Here is a 13,651-nt window from a genome sequence, read left to right on the forward strand (position 1 = left end):
CGAAGTCGATCACCGGATGTGAGGCTTGCCTTGTTCAGGGTCACCTAAGAGGTTATGGAATTGAATCGTCTCGAATTTCATCTTTTCTCAGAGCTTTTCAACATCTTGTCAAATCTCTTGCATCTTCTCTCCATACCAAAACGCGCTGTTTCATTGTAAAGCCTTGAAATAAGTCTACTTCTTGACTAAAGCTTTAGGCTTTTGAGTCAGTTGTATTATTATGTACTTGTGTATCAAGCATTTAATCTTGTACGTGAACATCCTGACCAAGACGAATCACACCGTAAATATGTTCCTGCGATGCCACAACTCCACATGAGTTTGCTCTATATAATCCCCTTTCAAAAGCTACCTAATAGAGTTAGAATATTTATGCTAAACTTTACATATTTCTAAAAAAAGCTTTGGTCATACAATACGTTTATGAACAATTCGGACACTACTTATCCGGTATCATACATGGAGATTGGCATTTTAGTTCTAAACAACGTCATACCTTCAGGACTAGCAAAATGGCGGTTGACATACCCGTCGCTACTGAAGGACGGCCAAAGCCGTCAAAGCATGGCCCGGGCCTACTGAGCGGTCAACCAAGTTGAAGACCGAGAGGATATGGAGTGAGGCAGACGTGCTTGTATATACAGATCTGGGCAGCTGCGGTATTGTTCTAGTCTAGATATTGTCTAGTACTCATCGACATGTCGCAATTTGCGCTGTTCTTTCTCTTTTCCGCATGGGGTATCTAATCTACAAACAAGGTGCATGAAACCCAACACCCCTCCCCCCTTCCCTGCCGTCTTCCTTTGTCCACCCGCCATCTTTGTGAGCTAGTCAACGGTCTTGGCACCCAATTCTGAGGCTCCGACACTCAGAATGATGGGTCACGCCACACAGGCAGAATACCAGACCGTTGGCAGTCCCCTTCGATGTTTCTGAATGTGCCAGTAGACTCCATGAAAGCACCCAGATGGTATAGCTGAACCACAAAGATTATCCCCGCATCACCCCTACTCAACATAACAAACATATTCTTCTTGTAATTAGGTGCCCCCAGATTTGGCCATACCTCTCTGGATAAGCCCTGCGAAGAAAGCTTGCATCCGGTCGGGATCCGTAGGCCCTTCGTCAACTTCAACATCGACATCAGGCTCGGGCTCGGGCTCGTGCGCATGCTGTCGCTCCTGTAGATACATCAGCAAACCGAACTTCAAAACTCTGACTAGTGAACTTGTATCAAACTCACCGTCAACCTCTGGATAGACTGGAACGCAGCATCCGTATCCATCTGGATTCCACCCATGTTGAACTGCACAGGCCCGATCTGATCGCCGAGCAAGCCGCCGATCGGACTGTGACCGTAGTCGTCGTGGCCATGCGAGCCCCCGTAACCCCGTGACGCCGAACTGTCCCCTTGCAGTTGCGATCTCTTGGATTTGGTCGCGGCCTCCTCGTCCTCCTCCTTCTGCAGTGTCTTGCGGAATTCGTCCAGAACCGGGTATTGCTTCTCCAGGAATGCCTGGTGGTCCTCCGTGTCAACCTCCATGCGCCGGCCCGAGCGGTCCTCGAGCGCCGCGTGCTGCTGTGCCGCCGCACTGGGGTTCTCGATCTTTTGTTCGTAGAGCACCACCGCCGAGCCTTCAACCTGGTCGTCCTCCGACTGTCGCGCACCGTCGTCCGATTCCGAGTCGGAAAACTCGCCTGCCTCATTCAATCCATCGCCATTAAGGGTGCGGGCCGACTCGCGAGGGAAAGGTTGGTCCAGGTCTATCGACCAGCCCTCGCTGACCATCTCGACATCGAAACCGTCGCGCAGCACCCGGATCTTGCCCCAAGAATCCCAGTTTGGCGGTACGACGATCTTGTCGCGGTCGATGACGTTGTGCTTGAGCGGTTGCCTCTTGAGAAGTGAGGTGATGCCCAAGCTGGAGTGGATCAGGCTCGGTAATTGTGATGGCACACTTGTGGACGTGTAAATCAACGATGCGCCGTCTGAGTTGAGGGTTTGTTAGTCTCCTGCTGGGCAGCAACAGCAATTTATGGATGTCAAAGGGTAAAAATACATACGTTTTAGCAGCACCGTTCGCATGAATTGCATGACGACGTCGAACTGCTCCTCTTTCCACCCTTGCCTCTTTTCCAAAGAATCAATCTTGTCCGCCTATAGACAATTCAGTCAGTCCGGTGCACATGCTCCGTTAGATGCGCGGCGGCGAGCGAAACTCACATTCTGACAGACCACAGACAGCGGCAAACCCAGTGCATCCTCCCACTCGCCCGGTCCCAGCGGTAGAGCGACGCTATCGCTACCCGCACCGCCATCACTCGCCATAGCAGCAGTGGCGACACCACTTCCGTCCAAGTTGGTGCTTGCGCCTCCCCTGCCGCGGTCTCGCCAGCCGATCATGACCTCCTCCATGGCATCCTTGGCCTCGATGCTGAGGCTCACCAGCACCGTCCTGAGGAGGAGGATCCAGTCGCGCAGCTGGCGCATCCACAGCCATGGATGTGACCAGTCAAGTAAGATAACGACGAGCGTGTTTGGTATCGTTTGTGGAGTGAGGAGAGGCTTGAGGAGGGAGCTGAAGGAGGCTGAGGGCTTCGTGAGCGAGTAGAGGGTTATCCGGGCTAGTATATCTGTTTGCCGTACGGTCTGATGTCAGTGGGGTTTCTCGGGCGTGATGAACTTGGCTAGAGTCTTGCCGCACCTTCTTGATCCGCGTCTAGGACGTCGTAATAGGTGTTTCCTAGGGCGAAGTGGTTCGCAACGGGAGGTATATGGTCCGTGTCAAGCGTTCTCCTAAAATCGCTCGATAAAGTTTCCAGAAAACTCCGTTGTGTCTCGACCGTGCCGCCTGTTGTCCGTTCATATCAGGTCAGAAGGGGTTCTTTTTCAAGTCGCGAAGAGCGCGTGATGAAGCTGCCAGCATCCATACCCAGCACCAGTAGGTTCTTCTCCGGTAGCCGCTTTCCGCTGGCTACCGACTCCAGCATGGAGTTCCACATGTCCTTCTTCTTCTCGCCATCTTTCGAGTCGGCCGAGGCTGTCGTGTATGTCGAGAACCTGTTCGTGTTGGCCGCCATGATGGGCGTTGGGTGTAATCGGGGCCCCGTGGGCCGATTTAAAGCGCCTCTCAACCCCCGACCTTGCTACCTCTCGCTAGCCTGTCTATCGTGATTGCGGTTGTTGTGGCGCCGCCCAAGACTGAGTTATCGTGGTGAGCTACAGCTGGGGGGATATGGCATTCCTGGCGTTTGACGAGCGGTCTGCTGGGGACACTGTCACTGCAGGTGGAACCTGACGATGAATGGTGGGCGCGCAAATTGCCAGGTCGTGGCTGGCGCTAGCGTTTATTACTTGTCGTCGATAAATTCCTGATTCTAATGCAGATTTGTTCGGGACGCTAGAGAACCTGCAGCTCGGCGCGAGTGTGATGGGAGTTTTGTTTTGGACAATGTCACGTCAACCAACTTTTTGTTAGCATTCAAACGGACCAAAGGGGTCGGAGTACGGATGCAGAACGGCAGCTGTCCCGGGATGGGATGGATTCTGCCCCACGGGTGGTAAATTGGCCAGTGCCGATTGAGGACCCCTGCCGAAACGTCAACCTTCCCAAGCTTCCCTACCTCCAGCTAGGGCCACTGATACTGTCAATTGCTGCAAGTATTTTTGATTGGTCCAGCAGTCTTGAATTCTCCTTGTTATGGACTTTATTTGTTCACGATGCGCTTGGTCCTGTCTATAGACTATCAACCGCATCCAAAGGTATATGATCTAAAATTGCTGGGCTGATTTTCCCACGTGTTTCTTTTTTTTTTTTTTTTTGAAATATTTAGTAAGAATTCAAGGGTATTCACGCCAACATTCTGAGATACATTGAAGCCGATTACCGACTATCGGCATCTCACATTCATCCTCTGTTCTTTACAGTTGATCAAATGCTTCCTGGCTTCTTTTGCACGTGGTTTTGTTTTGTAACAGATACCCACCGTGAGCCATCCACCATCTCAGACTCATCAGAAGCGGCGTGGGTTAGGCCACCGCTCCTGAGGACAGAACTTTTGACAGGAAAAAAGTCCATATTTTTCATCCCAGCTTATCCATCTGCTTGCATAAGGTACATGCCGTGAGTTACCGAGGTCATTACCTAGCAGCAGGTGTGGTTTGTTTCTCCCAATCATCGTACTCAGTCTTGACTAGCTCCAACTCTTTCTTGAGATGCTGTATTTGCTTCTCATAGTCCTCGAGAATCTAAACATGAAAATCGTTAGCAACAGACCTTCTATCATAAATCAGCCGGGCTCCATTAAAACTGACCTTTTTCGCCTTGGCCTCAACCTCCTCTCCAAGTCCAGTCTGTATCTCAGCCGGCGCACCTTTGCTGATCTCACTCTTCAACTGCTCGGCGTAGTCTCGCAGGGTGATGAGCCTGCTCCAGAGCTCCTCCAACCTTGCGCCAAGCGCCGGGTCCTGGGCCGTCCGCTCCAGCGCAGCCAGCTTGATCCTGAGGTCGTCTTCATCGCCACTAAGCGCGTAACCCCGGTTCCGCAGCACCTGCACCCGCGCTGCAAGCTTCAGGCTCCTCTTGCGCAGCTCCGCATGCCTCCTGCGGGCCGCCATGGTGCGCACTGATGTCTCAAGGTCGTGCCTCGACAGAATGGCGTCTAGACTGGCGTTGATCTCGTGCAGGCGCTGGTTGAACTGACCCACGGCCAGCCTCTGAGCGTTGAGGCGTTGCGCGAGCGCCTGGAATCCGACGGCCGCCACGGGGATGTAGCCGGGGCCGGGCTTCTCAGCCAGAGCCTCCTCCCATGCCTTTGGGTCGTCGCCCGGCGCGGGGCCGTAGAATGGTATAGCTGCTTCGTCGACCTTGTTGTAAAAGTAGGTCTTGAACTCACACGAGTGGTGTGCCGGGTCCCATTTGCATGTTAATGTGTGCATCTGCTCTGGTATCGTCTTGTGGTCTGAATTCACCGCCCTATGATTAGTTTTGAATGTGCCTCATATCACCAAGCCACCTTTTGCTGGCCGACAAGACTTACGAAGCGACATCATGCCGGGCTTCCATAGTGAACTGCCAGCCTGTTGCGACTGGATCATCTGTTGAGACTGGTTGTTCTGCTGACTTTGCTGTGGTTGAGAAAGACCAAAGCCTGGGCGCTGTGTCGAATTCTGGAATGAATCTAGTCACCCAGTGCAAAATAAAAAGTCAGCTTGCACTCGTTTCCAAAAAGTGAGAAGCGGATGGACGCGGGGGCAAGCCAGTTAGGAGAAGGATGGTTGGTGTCGACGCACTGCCTGCATTGCCATAAAGGCCGCCAAATAAAGAGCCAGAAGCCATCGTGGCAACAAGGAGCCAGTGGGCCTAGCTTCCAATAAGCTTCAATCGCTGCGTGCTGAAAATGCTATCGCGAGAACAAGCGAAGCAAAGCTTCACCAGGGTTGGGATTCCGTGAGGTTCCCAAGCCTGTCGCGCCGCACTAGGGGACAAAAATGCACGTTATGTACAGCCGCAACTTTCGTGAGAAAATGGATGCAAATAATTACGAAGAGTTGTACGCTATTAATTTGCAGTGCATTTCAATTATGTCGTCGGCGCGAAACGATTCAAATGCGATAATTGTTGCTGGCCGAGCGCAAACAAAACAAATCTGATAGAGGCCGCTCGGAGCCAGACGCGCCTCGAAAAATCCACTTGAGCTCAATTCTAGGTCTCGGGTTCCGCCTTATCGCGTCTGGTAGGTCGGCCTGAAGGTGAAAGCTCACCGAGACTCTGAGCTTGTGATTGGACCCTCACCTTCGCATTGGCCGCACACTAGCCAATCAGACGCCCCACGATTGAGCTTGACTACAGCACCCGACCTCCAACTCAATCCCGAAGTCGCGGAGTGCATCTAGATCTATTAGGAACAACTCCGAGTTCGACCATCCCACCCCAACACCGCAAAGATGGCCTCCCGAAAACCCATGTACGTTCAATCCGACGAGCAGGCTATCTTGTCGTCGTCAATTGGCCGCGAAGGACGTGGCAAAGTCACAGAAAAGCCATGTCCCCAAAACTTCAGCACAACGTTGAATAATCCCCAAAGCTAATCAATCGTCCACTCGTCCGCAAACAGCACCAACCAAGGCATCCTGATCGACACGACGCCGCTGCCCGAGAGCATCCCCAAGGTCAAGGAGCTGGGCGCGAGTTCGGCACCTCTTCTGTCGGCGTCATTCTTCATCGGCGCCCGCTGCCGCGATTACAACGATGACTACATGCAGTGCAAGACCGAGAACTCGGGCAACGGCGAGGCCGCATGTCTAAAGGAGGGACGCCGCGTCACACGCTGCGCCCGCAGCGTGGTCGAGGACATCAATAAGAGCTGCCTCGAGGAGTTCCGCAAGCACTGGCAGTGCCTCGACAACAACAACCACCAGCTGTGGCAGTGCCGACCGGCCGAGTGGAAGCTGAACAAGTGTGTCTATGAGAACCTGGTAGGTGTTTGGAACTGTTTTTATGCTGTACTCTTTACTAGACTGGTAAAGTTATTGGTTTCTAACGCTCGTTGATTGTTATGCAGGGTCTGGAGAAGACCATTCCCGACCAGCCAACGAACAAGACGCCGGTCCACCTCCGCAGGCACCAGATTTACGCCCATTACGATATCCCGCGGAACCAGTTGCCATTTATTCCTGAGAAGAAGGACGCACCAAGTTCCTAAAGGTGCAGTGGTGGTGGACCAGGATGGGGGTGACTGCTCATGCATGCCGAGGGGCTGTTCTCAATCACTGGTTCAAAGGCTTGTGTTCTTGTCCCCGTCATCGATTGGAAAGATGGTGTGAGGATAGCTGCCATATAAACGGCGCTGTAGGGCCGCAGACTTTGTACATGTAGAGCTGAAGAATTGGGACGTTTGTTGACACTGAAGTGCATTGCATTGCTAACTATTTATCAAACCATCCGCGGTGAATCAAGCATTGCCAAAAGCTCGTCGTATATTTTTGCTACGGGAGGACGAGAAATTCTCGAAAGGAACCGTAGGATTTGCGACTTGTCAATGCTACTCGCGATACGTACCAAGTGTCGTTGAAGATCTGCATACCAAAATACAGCACCTGCGTTGGCCATATGGCAGGGAGGAAACTCTAACCTACCTACCCTTCACCCTGGCATGAACACAGTCACGGAGAATTTTGTCAAGGTGACTGACCTGACCCTGCAGCGTCTGGCCTGTCAGTCGAGGTATTACCTCTTTGAGGCTAAACATTGCGGGGACTGATCCATTCACTTCCCTTATCTCGCTCGAGGCTGTCATCCGAAACCCAAGCCCATTCACGTTTATCACCGGGTTTTCTTAGACCGGATCAATTATCCCTTGAGAAACGGATATTATGACTGGTGGTCTCTTGGCAACCTGTGCTTGTCTCTTGTGCTGGAAGGAGAGAATGCAAAAGGCAGGCTGATGGCATTTCATGATTGTGGGTGTTTCAAGGACAGTCGCAGCACAAACGAAAGTGCGATTCGTGGGTGAAGATGGATCTACTGCTCTGATCAAAATTTAAGGTTATATGTCGAGGAATTTCTGAATGGTAAGTTGACCCGTGGCATAGTAGTCGTCGATCAGACTGGCGTCTTCCTTCGCTGATATATGAAATACAAGGAGACCCATGAAGCCTCTTACATCGCATACCTCATAATTTATCTCCTAGAACTTGTTTATGGGAGCTGTGACTAAAACCCGATATATATGGCCTTTCAGCAAACACAGGGGCTATCTGCTTGTCGAAAATTCCAAAGACCCTCGTCACGACAATGGGTTGCTTTGCCCGCTACAAAAAACCTTACGAGGCCCAGAAGGGTGAAGCCATGATCACCCTTCATCCCAGAATTCTTGGCCAGTAGCGGCGAGTGTGTTCATTTTTAATCTTTTGGTAATTGCACAGGTCTGGCTTACCGAATATGGAAACAATTACATTTCTTGATGGTAAGCCGCAAGCCGTGCTGGCGTTTTGACTCTTGGTCGTAACTGAAGTTGCCAAACTACACATTCTATTAGACCATCGGCTTCAGCGGTGGTACATGCTCCAGAGGCTGTTGACACTTCATTAACCGCCAAAACAGTTCATTGCGCACCGCCTGCTTCTTATACTCTACAGAGTGTATTTTGATCCCCTGTCCCCGTTCCCAGGATATAGTCGTTCGTCATATTAAACTGCTCGCGTCTTTACTACAACAACATTATGGGAACTTTGCTGAAGGACATGGGAGAGATTCATGAAAATACGGACCCATTATCCACATAGCCCCGACCGGCTTGCTGTAGACGGCTCCATCGGCTGGTCCGATATTTCTATGCGCCGCCCCAACCAGCCCGAATTCGACAAGATGCACAGCTTTCATGGCAGAGACGACGCGCCGACCTCATCGCGGCCGAGAGAGACAATCACCGCCGTCAGCGCCGCGGCCCTGAAGGAGTAGGAGCCGATTATCAAGTCCTAGTCGACCTGATGATAGACCGACTCAAGGCTCTAGCAAAAGACAGCAAGCCCGCGGATGTTCGCAACGGATACACCTGCCTCACCTCTGATACTATCTGCCCATTTGCGCCGGGTCACAGCTGCAGATCTTCACTCAGTACCCCTTTTTCAAACCATTACTGCTGTTCATGATGAGCAAGACCGACATGGACGACTAGCCATCGAGGCGACGGGGAAACGCATCGCATCGCACAAGGACTTATGCCGACGGCAGCATGAGGGTCCACAGGTCTTTTGCGGCGGGGCCCAGGGATTGCGTCGGCAAGACGCTCACCTACACCGAAATGCGGCTCAACGTGGCCAAGACGATCTTATATTCAGACGTGCAGCTGCTCCCTGGGCAGGAGCACTGGGCTAGCAAGCAGAGGATTATTGTTCTACAAAAAGGGCCCGTTGATGGTCAAGTTGACGCCGGTGTCTAGGTGATTGGGGCTTGCTCGTTGAGAAGTGGGTGGTTGCTATTTAGTTGCTGGTTTTGTTGGGTTTGTTAATATTCTACGAAACTACCTAGTACCCAAGCATACAAATCATAGATCGCATGGCAAAGATGTGCGGGACTTGTTGCGTGATTTCTTTTTTCACTGGTGGACAAGACGCTTTCTGCGGTACAAGCACATGACATGTGGTTAAGAGTCAACCTTGAATGTTACTTTGGTGTTCTGACTTGAGGCTATTGGTATCTGTCGGTAACATGAGATGTATGCTCAAGCTGCGGTTGTGGTACTCTAGCCTCCAAGGTACTCATGCAAAGGGGTGTAATGCTGTCACCGACTCGGCGTGTAAGATAATGTGCAACGACAAAGTCATTCTAGTCCAGGTCAACATTTACACGCTTCGTGCCGACATGATTTTGGCTAATGTTCCGAAGTTTCGCACAGGATTTACCTCGTTTTCAAACCGTTCAGACTAAAAATTAGGTATAGCGAGATCAAAGCCGACAGTGAAATGGCCATGGTGAGCATTTGGGGTATCATGTGCCGATCCACGTGACATCGTGTCACTGCCTTCGGGTCACCTAGTGGTGGGGCAGCCTTTGGGATCGCGGAGCTGCTCTTTTCATCGTCTCCCAAAAGCTTGAAAACCTTCCACCAAATACTACTCGAAAGTGAGCCATTTGCAAATTTCCACACTCCCAAGATGCTGCTCTGTAAGGACATCCCAAAAATAAACGATTTCATCCTCCAAAATCCATCTGACTAACACCCTTACCCACAAAAAAAAAGTCTGCCCCAGCTGCGCCAACGTCCTAACCGTCTCGGCCATGGAGACGGGGAAGAACCGACTTGAGTGCCGAACGTGCCCGTACGAGTTCGCCATCAACGAGCCCCTCTTCAGCCGCAAGGAGTTTGCGCGCAAGGAGCGCGAGGACGTCTTTGGCGGGCCCGGCGCGTGGGACAATGCGCAAAAGGGTCGCGTGCAGTGCCCCGCCGACAACTGCGACGGCGAGGAGGCCGCCTTCTTCCAGGTCCAGATCCGCAGTGCTGATGAGCCGATGACGAGCTTTTACAAGGTGAGTTTTGTTTCGTTGTGTCCTTTGATGATTTTTATTCGGCTGTGCGCTTTAGTTTCTATTACAAAGAAAGCGCCACCATGACATCGCATGACGGGTGTCTCAAGCATGTGCTAACTTGGTGCCCTTTTGGGGCTTCGTAGTGCATGACTTGTGGCCACAGATGGCGTGAGAACTGACAGATCGTGGCCTGTGGTTGTTTTCGTATTTTCGGTCTTTTTGCGATGGAGTGGTGGAGAGCCGCATGGCGGTCTCGTTGCTTTCGGATCTGGTAATTACGGCGAAATGGCGTTCGCAGCGGAGGCGTTTGGCTGGCTTTAATATCGTGGCTTTCGATGTGTGCAGATTTGTTGCGCCCTGGGCTGGGCGAACTTTTGTCGTCCCCCAATGATCCCAATAGTTCCTGTCCCTATATCTCAAAACTCCGAGGCCTTTGCTAGTGATGTGACACACTCCCAACGTTTCCGCGTCTTTCAAGGCTTCTTGTCCTCCATGTGCCACTCGACGGCGGCCCGCATCCCCTGCTCGACTAGCGCATTGACCAGCTCCGGCATGATGATATCCTGCCTAAACTTCTCCTGCTGCAGCAGCTTGAGACTGCGCAGTGTAGGTCCGGGATAGGTCAGGTACTTGACGTAGGGCGGGCGGGTCCAGTACTGCAGGTAGTCGAGGTAGGCGACGAAGGCGGGTTGGGAGAGCACCTTGTTCACGGCCAGGTGGTTCAGGTAGATGGGGTTGCCGAGGGCCTGCACAAACTCAAGCTCGATCTCGAAGCGCGTGTGGCCGCCGTACTTGGGCTCATCGGCTGTGGAGGACGGGGCGGGCGGGGGATCCGAGGTGGTGGCTGAGGTCGGCGGCACGATGTCGGACATTGTTGTTTGGGATTGAGCAGTCAGTTGTCTGCAGGTTTGATAATTATGTAAATTTTCTAGAGAACAAGCTTTGCTGTAAGAAAATGAATTGGAATCGCAGAGGCGTGCTCAATTCAACGCGTTAATTGGTGATGGATGAGTAGTGGAATACGTGACGTGATGGTTAGGTTGCCAGTTCAGGATAAATTGGCGGTAATTGGACGGCAAAGATCTCGCCTTCAGCTTGGGGTAGGCACCAAGTGGGGCAATCAAGATGAGCATCCGATTGAGTACAATATGGCCCCATCCCAAACTGTCAGGTACCTACCAACAGCTGAGTGGAACTTTTAATTTTATTTCATCGGGTGACCAATGAACCACAGTTGAGATGACATTGACACAAAGTTCATTGACAAATAAATGTAAATTTATGACCAGCATTACAGAGTCGCTGACACAGAAAAAAGAGTATCTGATTCGGCGCGTCAAAATTATATTAGGTACACCGTGCTATGCTGCAGTAGAATAAGTAAAAAAAAAAAGGCTTGATAGATCACTAGCGCATGGTCGTCCCAACTTTGAACCAAAAGCTTGAAAGCTTTAATGAAACGCCATCCAATCTCGTCTCATCCCGTCGTCCCAGAACGTCGACTGATTTTCGAGCTCCGTTCACTTCATAAGTCTGCACCTCGGAAAGCAAAGAACGTAGCTTGTTTACAAAGCAAGGACGGCACCGAAAAGACCAAGAAGAGCAGCAGCGCCGATAGTGGCGGCGGAGGCGCCAGAGCCGGCAGGCGTGGTGGCAGAGGGAGAGCCGCCGCTGGTGCCGCTGGGGTTCCTGCTGCCGCCGCTGGTGCTGGTGGGGGAAGCGGTGGGAGAGGCAGCAGAGGTGCCGTTGGTCTTGGGGACGCCAGTCGACATGGAGGGCATGGTGGTGCTGGCCGAGGCCGAAGAGTTGCCGGCGTGGGTGGTGGTAGGGGCGGCGCTGGAGGAGGTAGGAACAGCGGTGGGGACGTTCTTGCACAGGGCCTCGCCGTTGGTGGCAGCCTTGGAGAGGTCGCCAGGGTCGGTGCACTTGGCGAGCAGGCAAGGAGTAGCGACGTTGGCAATGTCCTTCTTCTTCTCACCACACTGGCAGGCGACGTCGGTGCCGTTGCAGCCGGAAGAGGCAATAGCGCTGCTCAGACAGTCGACAGCGCAGGCGGGGAGGGAAGAGAGGTCCTGAGCGACGACGGCCGTGGCGGCGGCGGCGAGGATGATGGAGAACTTCATTTTGGTTTGTTTGTTTGGTTTTTCAATGGTGAGTGGTTGAAAAGCGAGTGTGATGAAGTGAGTTGTATATATTAAAATGATATGTAGATGTGAGTTTGTAAAGAAACGCAGACAAACAGAGCTTGTTGGTTAGGCAAGGAGAATGACGTGAATCCCAAATTGAGGAGACAGCGACGCCTTTTCTATTAATGACCCCCGGTAGAGTAGCAACCATGAACAAATTAAAAGACCACCTCATTGCGGTGGCCCGACAACAACACCGGCCAGACCCCTGATCAGCACGACAACTGGCGTCGTATTCACGCTGCAACTGACTTTCCCATCCTGGGTGGCTGTTTTCCTTGTCCCTCCACACCACCCATTGGCCTGATTCCGGGATCGCTAGAGTAGCCTAGACACGCCACGGGGCGGCGGCTGGGAACAGCATTTTACCAGCTGATTGGATTGGATCGTAGGCCATGCGATGGGGCATTGAAAGAGGCGCCGCTTTTCCTTGTCTGCTTCCGGGATGTATGTGATTCCCGCACCGTGCGGGACTTGCTACCTGGTATAAACACACATATTAGGTTTTCTAGTCGCTTCTCGGCCCCACTGGTGCGGGGAACAGGGGGCGGGCGAGTAGGCCAATGGAAGCAAGTCGGGCAAAGCAAGCCAAAAAGTGCTTGCCTCGACTACCTTCTTCAACGTTCAGCCAATTAATTAGGGGGAGTTCGAACAGGTAGCACAAAGTTCAAAGAATGCCTTTGCAAGCAAGGATTATGCATCCCTCCCATTTTGATATTACGAAGTCGCAACCTCCAGACTCATAAGCTGGGTAAAACCGGGTGATTTGATGCGGGTTCGTCTGTTTCCCTTTTTTTCCCCATTCCTGTTTCCCCATATCTTGGCTGTCCTTTCGAAAAGTCAAATGGGCAAGCGACTCATTAAACCCAATCACGAATCGGTTTTATTAAAAAAATTTCGCCCAAACGTCCGTGAGAGAGATAATCATGTAGCAAATACCTGGTTGTCCACACGCATGTGGGTTCAATTGTGACCTTGACTTCGGAACGCCTATGTTTATCATGCATTCTGCCCACCTACCGGGTAGACACCTACTACGCTGTAGCGTCGAGACTGGACCCAACTCGAAATCTCGTTCTTTTCCAAAACAAGACCCAATCTAACACATACAACAACTTACAGCGTCACAGCACTACTGCTAACTCTTTCGCATCCCCTTCACATAGTCACAGTTTTTGCCTCTTAAGGCATTTACCTCGGGGTCTAGCGCAGCCTCTAATGAAGCTTCTTTTTTTTTTTCTGTCTTTTTCCAACAAGCTTGCTCGATCAGTTTTCGCAAGCGCGAATTGGGGAGCGAACCAGCTATCCGCACTGTCCCGGAAGCGCCGTTTACTCTCGGCGCAGTTTATGCACACGCAAGATACAGGTAACGGGCTGTACCCCAGCAAGGCTCAGCTTGTACGGGTTATGATTTTCGCCCTCGCAAAGCATCTC

At 51.9% G+C, this 13,651-nt stretch overlaps 7 protein-coding genes across 7 annotated transcripts; 3 read left to right on the forward strand and 4 right to left on the reverse strand.

Moving 5' to 3' along the window:
- Window positions 1-607: 607 nt before the first annotated feature.
- On the reverse strand, window positions 608-3,576 carry MGG_03075 (dynein light intermediate chain). Its single transcript, XM_003720550.1, has 6 exons — window positions 2,934-3,576; window positions 2,706-2,852; window positions 2,225-2,634; window positions 2,065-2,158; window positions 1,244-1,989; window positions 608-1,181 (listed from the first exon to the last, which is right to left on the reverse strand). Exons 1-6 carry the CDS (start codon window positions 3,079-3,081, stop codon window positions 1,041-1,043), a joined length of 1,686 nt encoding a protein of 561 aa, XP_003720598.1. The 5' UTR covers window positions 3,082-3,576; the 3' UTR covers window positions 608-1,040.
- A 96-nt stretch (window positions 3,577-3,672) lies between these two features.
- On the reverse strand, window positions 3,673-5,723 carry MGG_03074 (uncharacterized protein). The gene is made up of 4 exons (XM_003720551.1): window positions 5,294-5,723; window positions 5,041-5,181; window positions 4,316-4,962; window positions 3,673-4,249 (listed from the first exon to the last, which is right to left on the reverse strand). The coding sequence occupies exons 1-4, from the start codon at window positions 5,337-5,339 to the stop codon at window positions 4,142-4,144; spliced, it is 942 nt and encodes a 313-aa protein (XP_003720599.1). The 5' UTR covers window positions 5,340-5,723; the 3' UTR covers window positions 3,673-4,141.
- On the forward strand, window positions 5,713-7,026 carry MGG_03073 (uncharacterized protein). Its single transcript, XM_003720552.1, has 3 exons — window positions 5,713-5,967; window positions 6,118-6,478; window positions 6,565-7,026. The coding sequence occupies exons 1-3, from the start codon at window positions 5,948-5,950 to the stop codon at window positions 6,703-6,705; spliced, it is 522 nt and encodes a 173-aa protein (XP_003720600.1). The 5' UTR covers window positions 5,713-5,947; the 3' UTR covers window positions 6,706-7,026.
- Window positions 7,027-8,077: 1,051 nt separating this feature from the next.
- MGG_12520 (uncharacterized protein) lies at window positions 8,078-8,943 on the forward strand (the record flags this gene model as incomplete). Its single annotated transcript, XM_003720553.1, has 2 exons — window positions 8,078-8,458; window positions 8,718-8,943. The coding sequence occupies exons 1-2, from the start codon at window positions 8,259-8,261 to the stop codon at window positions 8,941-8,943; spliced, it is 426 nt and encodes a 141-aa protein (XP_003720601.1). The 5' UTR covers window positions 8,078-8,258.
- Window positions 8,944-9,146: 203 nt separating this feature from the next.
- On the reverse strand, window positions 9,147-11,082 carry MGG_03071 (uncharacterized protein). Its single transcript, XM_003720554.1, has one exon. It carries the CDS (start codon window positions 10,901-10,903, stop codon window positions 10,505-10,507), a length of 399 nt encoding a protein of 132 aa, XP_003720602.1. The 5' UTR covers window positions 10,904-11,082; the 3' UTR covers window positions 9,147-10,504.
- Window positions 9,576-10,492, forward strand: MGG_03072 (DNA-directed RNA polymerase III subunit RPC10). Its single transcript, XM_003720555.1, has 3 exons — window positions 9,576-9,668; window positions 9,745-10,031; window positions 10,175-10,492. The coding sequence occupies exons 1-3, from the start codon at window positions 9,659-9,661 to the stop codon at window positions 10,208-10,210; spliced, it is 333 nt and encodes a 110-aa protein (XP_003720603.1). The 5' UTR covers window positions 9,576-9,658; the 3' UTR covers window positions 10,211-10,492.
- Window positions 11,083-11,287: 205 nt separating the features above from the next.
- On the reverse strand, window positions 11,288-12,426 carry MGG_12521 (uncharacterized protein). Its single transcript, XM_003720556.1, has one exon. The coding sequence runs from the start codon at window positions 12,152-12,154 to the stop codon at window positions 11,597-11,599; it is 558 nt and encodes a 185-aa protein (XP_003720604.1). The 5' UTR covers window positions 12,155-12,426; the 3' UTR covers window positions 11,288-11,596.
- Between the last annotated feature and the right edge of the window lie 1,225 nt (window positions 12,427-13,651).

This window comes from Pyricularia oryzae, chromosome 7 (genome assembly GCF_000002495.2).
Source record: "Pyricularia oryzae 70-15 chromosome 7, whole genome shotgun sequence".
Classification (NCBI taxonomy): Eukaryota; Fungi; Ascomycota; class Sordariomycetes; order Magnaporthales; family Pyriculariaceae; genus Pyricularia; species Pyricularia oryzae.

Coding starts and splice junctions, on each gene's coding strand:
- MGG_03075 (XM_003720550.1), bottom strand. CDS start 3,081: ATGGCGGCCAACACGAACAGGTTCTCGACATACACGACAGCCTCGGCC. Junction 2,159..2,224: donor TGTCTGTGGTCTGTCAGAAT/GTGAGTTTCGCT, acceptor AATTGTCTATAG/GCGGACAAGATTGATTCTTT. Junction 1,990..2,064: donor GCGAACGGTGCTGCTAAAAC/GTATGTATTTTT, acceptor CCCTCAACTCAG/ACGGCGCATCGTTGATTTAC.
- MGG_03074 (XM_003720551.1), bottom strand. CDS start 5,339: ATGGCTTCTGGCTCTTTATTTGGCGGCCTTTATGGCAATGCAGGCA. Junction 5,182..5,293: donor CCTTTATGGCAATGCAGGCA/GTGCGTCGACAC, acceptor CTGGGTGACTAG/ATTCATTCCAGAATTCGACA. Junction 4,250..4,315: donor TTGAGGCCAAGGCGAAAAAG/GTCAGTTTTAAT, acceptor TTTCATGTTTAG/ATTCTCGAGGACTATGAGAA.
- MGG_03073 (XM_003720552.1), top strand. CDS start 5,948: ATGGCCTCCCGAAAACCCAT. Junction 5,968..6,117: donor ATGGCCTCCCGAAAACCCAT/GTACGTTCAATC, acceptor GTCCGCAAACAG/CACCAACCAAGGCATCCTGA. Junction 6,479..6,564: donor AGTGTGTCTATGAGAACCTG/GTAGGTGTTTGG, acceptor ATTGTTATGCAG/GGTCTGGAGAAGACCATTCC.
- MGG_03072 (XM_003720555.1), top strand. Junction 10,032..10,174: donor CGATGACGAGCTTTTACAAG/GTGAGTTTTGTT, acceptor GGGGCTTCGTAG/TGCATGACTTGTGGCCACAG.
- MGG_03071 (XM_003720554.1), bottom strand. CDS start 10,903: ATGTCCGACATCGTGCCGCCGACCTCAGCCACCACCTCGGATCCCCCG.
- MGG_12521 (XM_003720556.1), bottom strand. CDS start 12,154: ATGAAGTTCTCCATCATCCTCGCCGCCGCCGCCACGGCCGTCGTCGCT.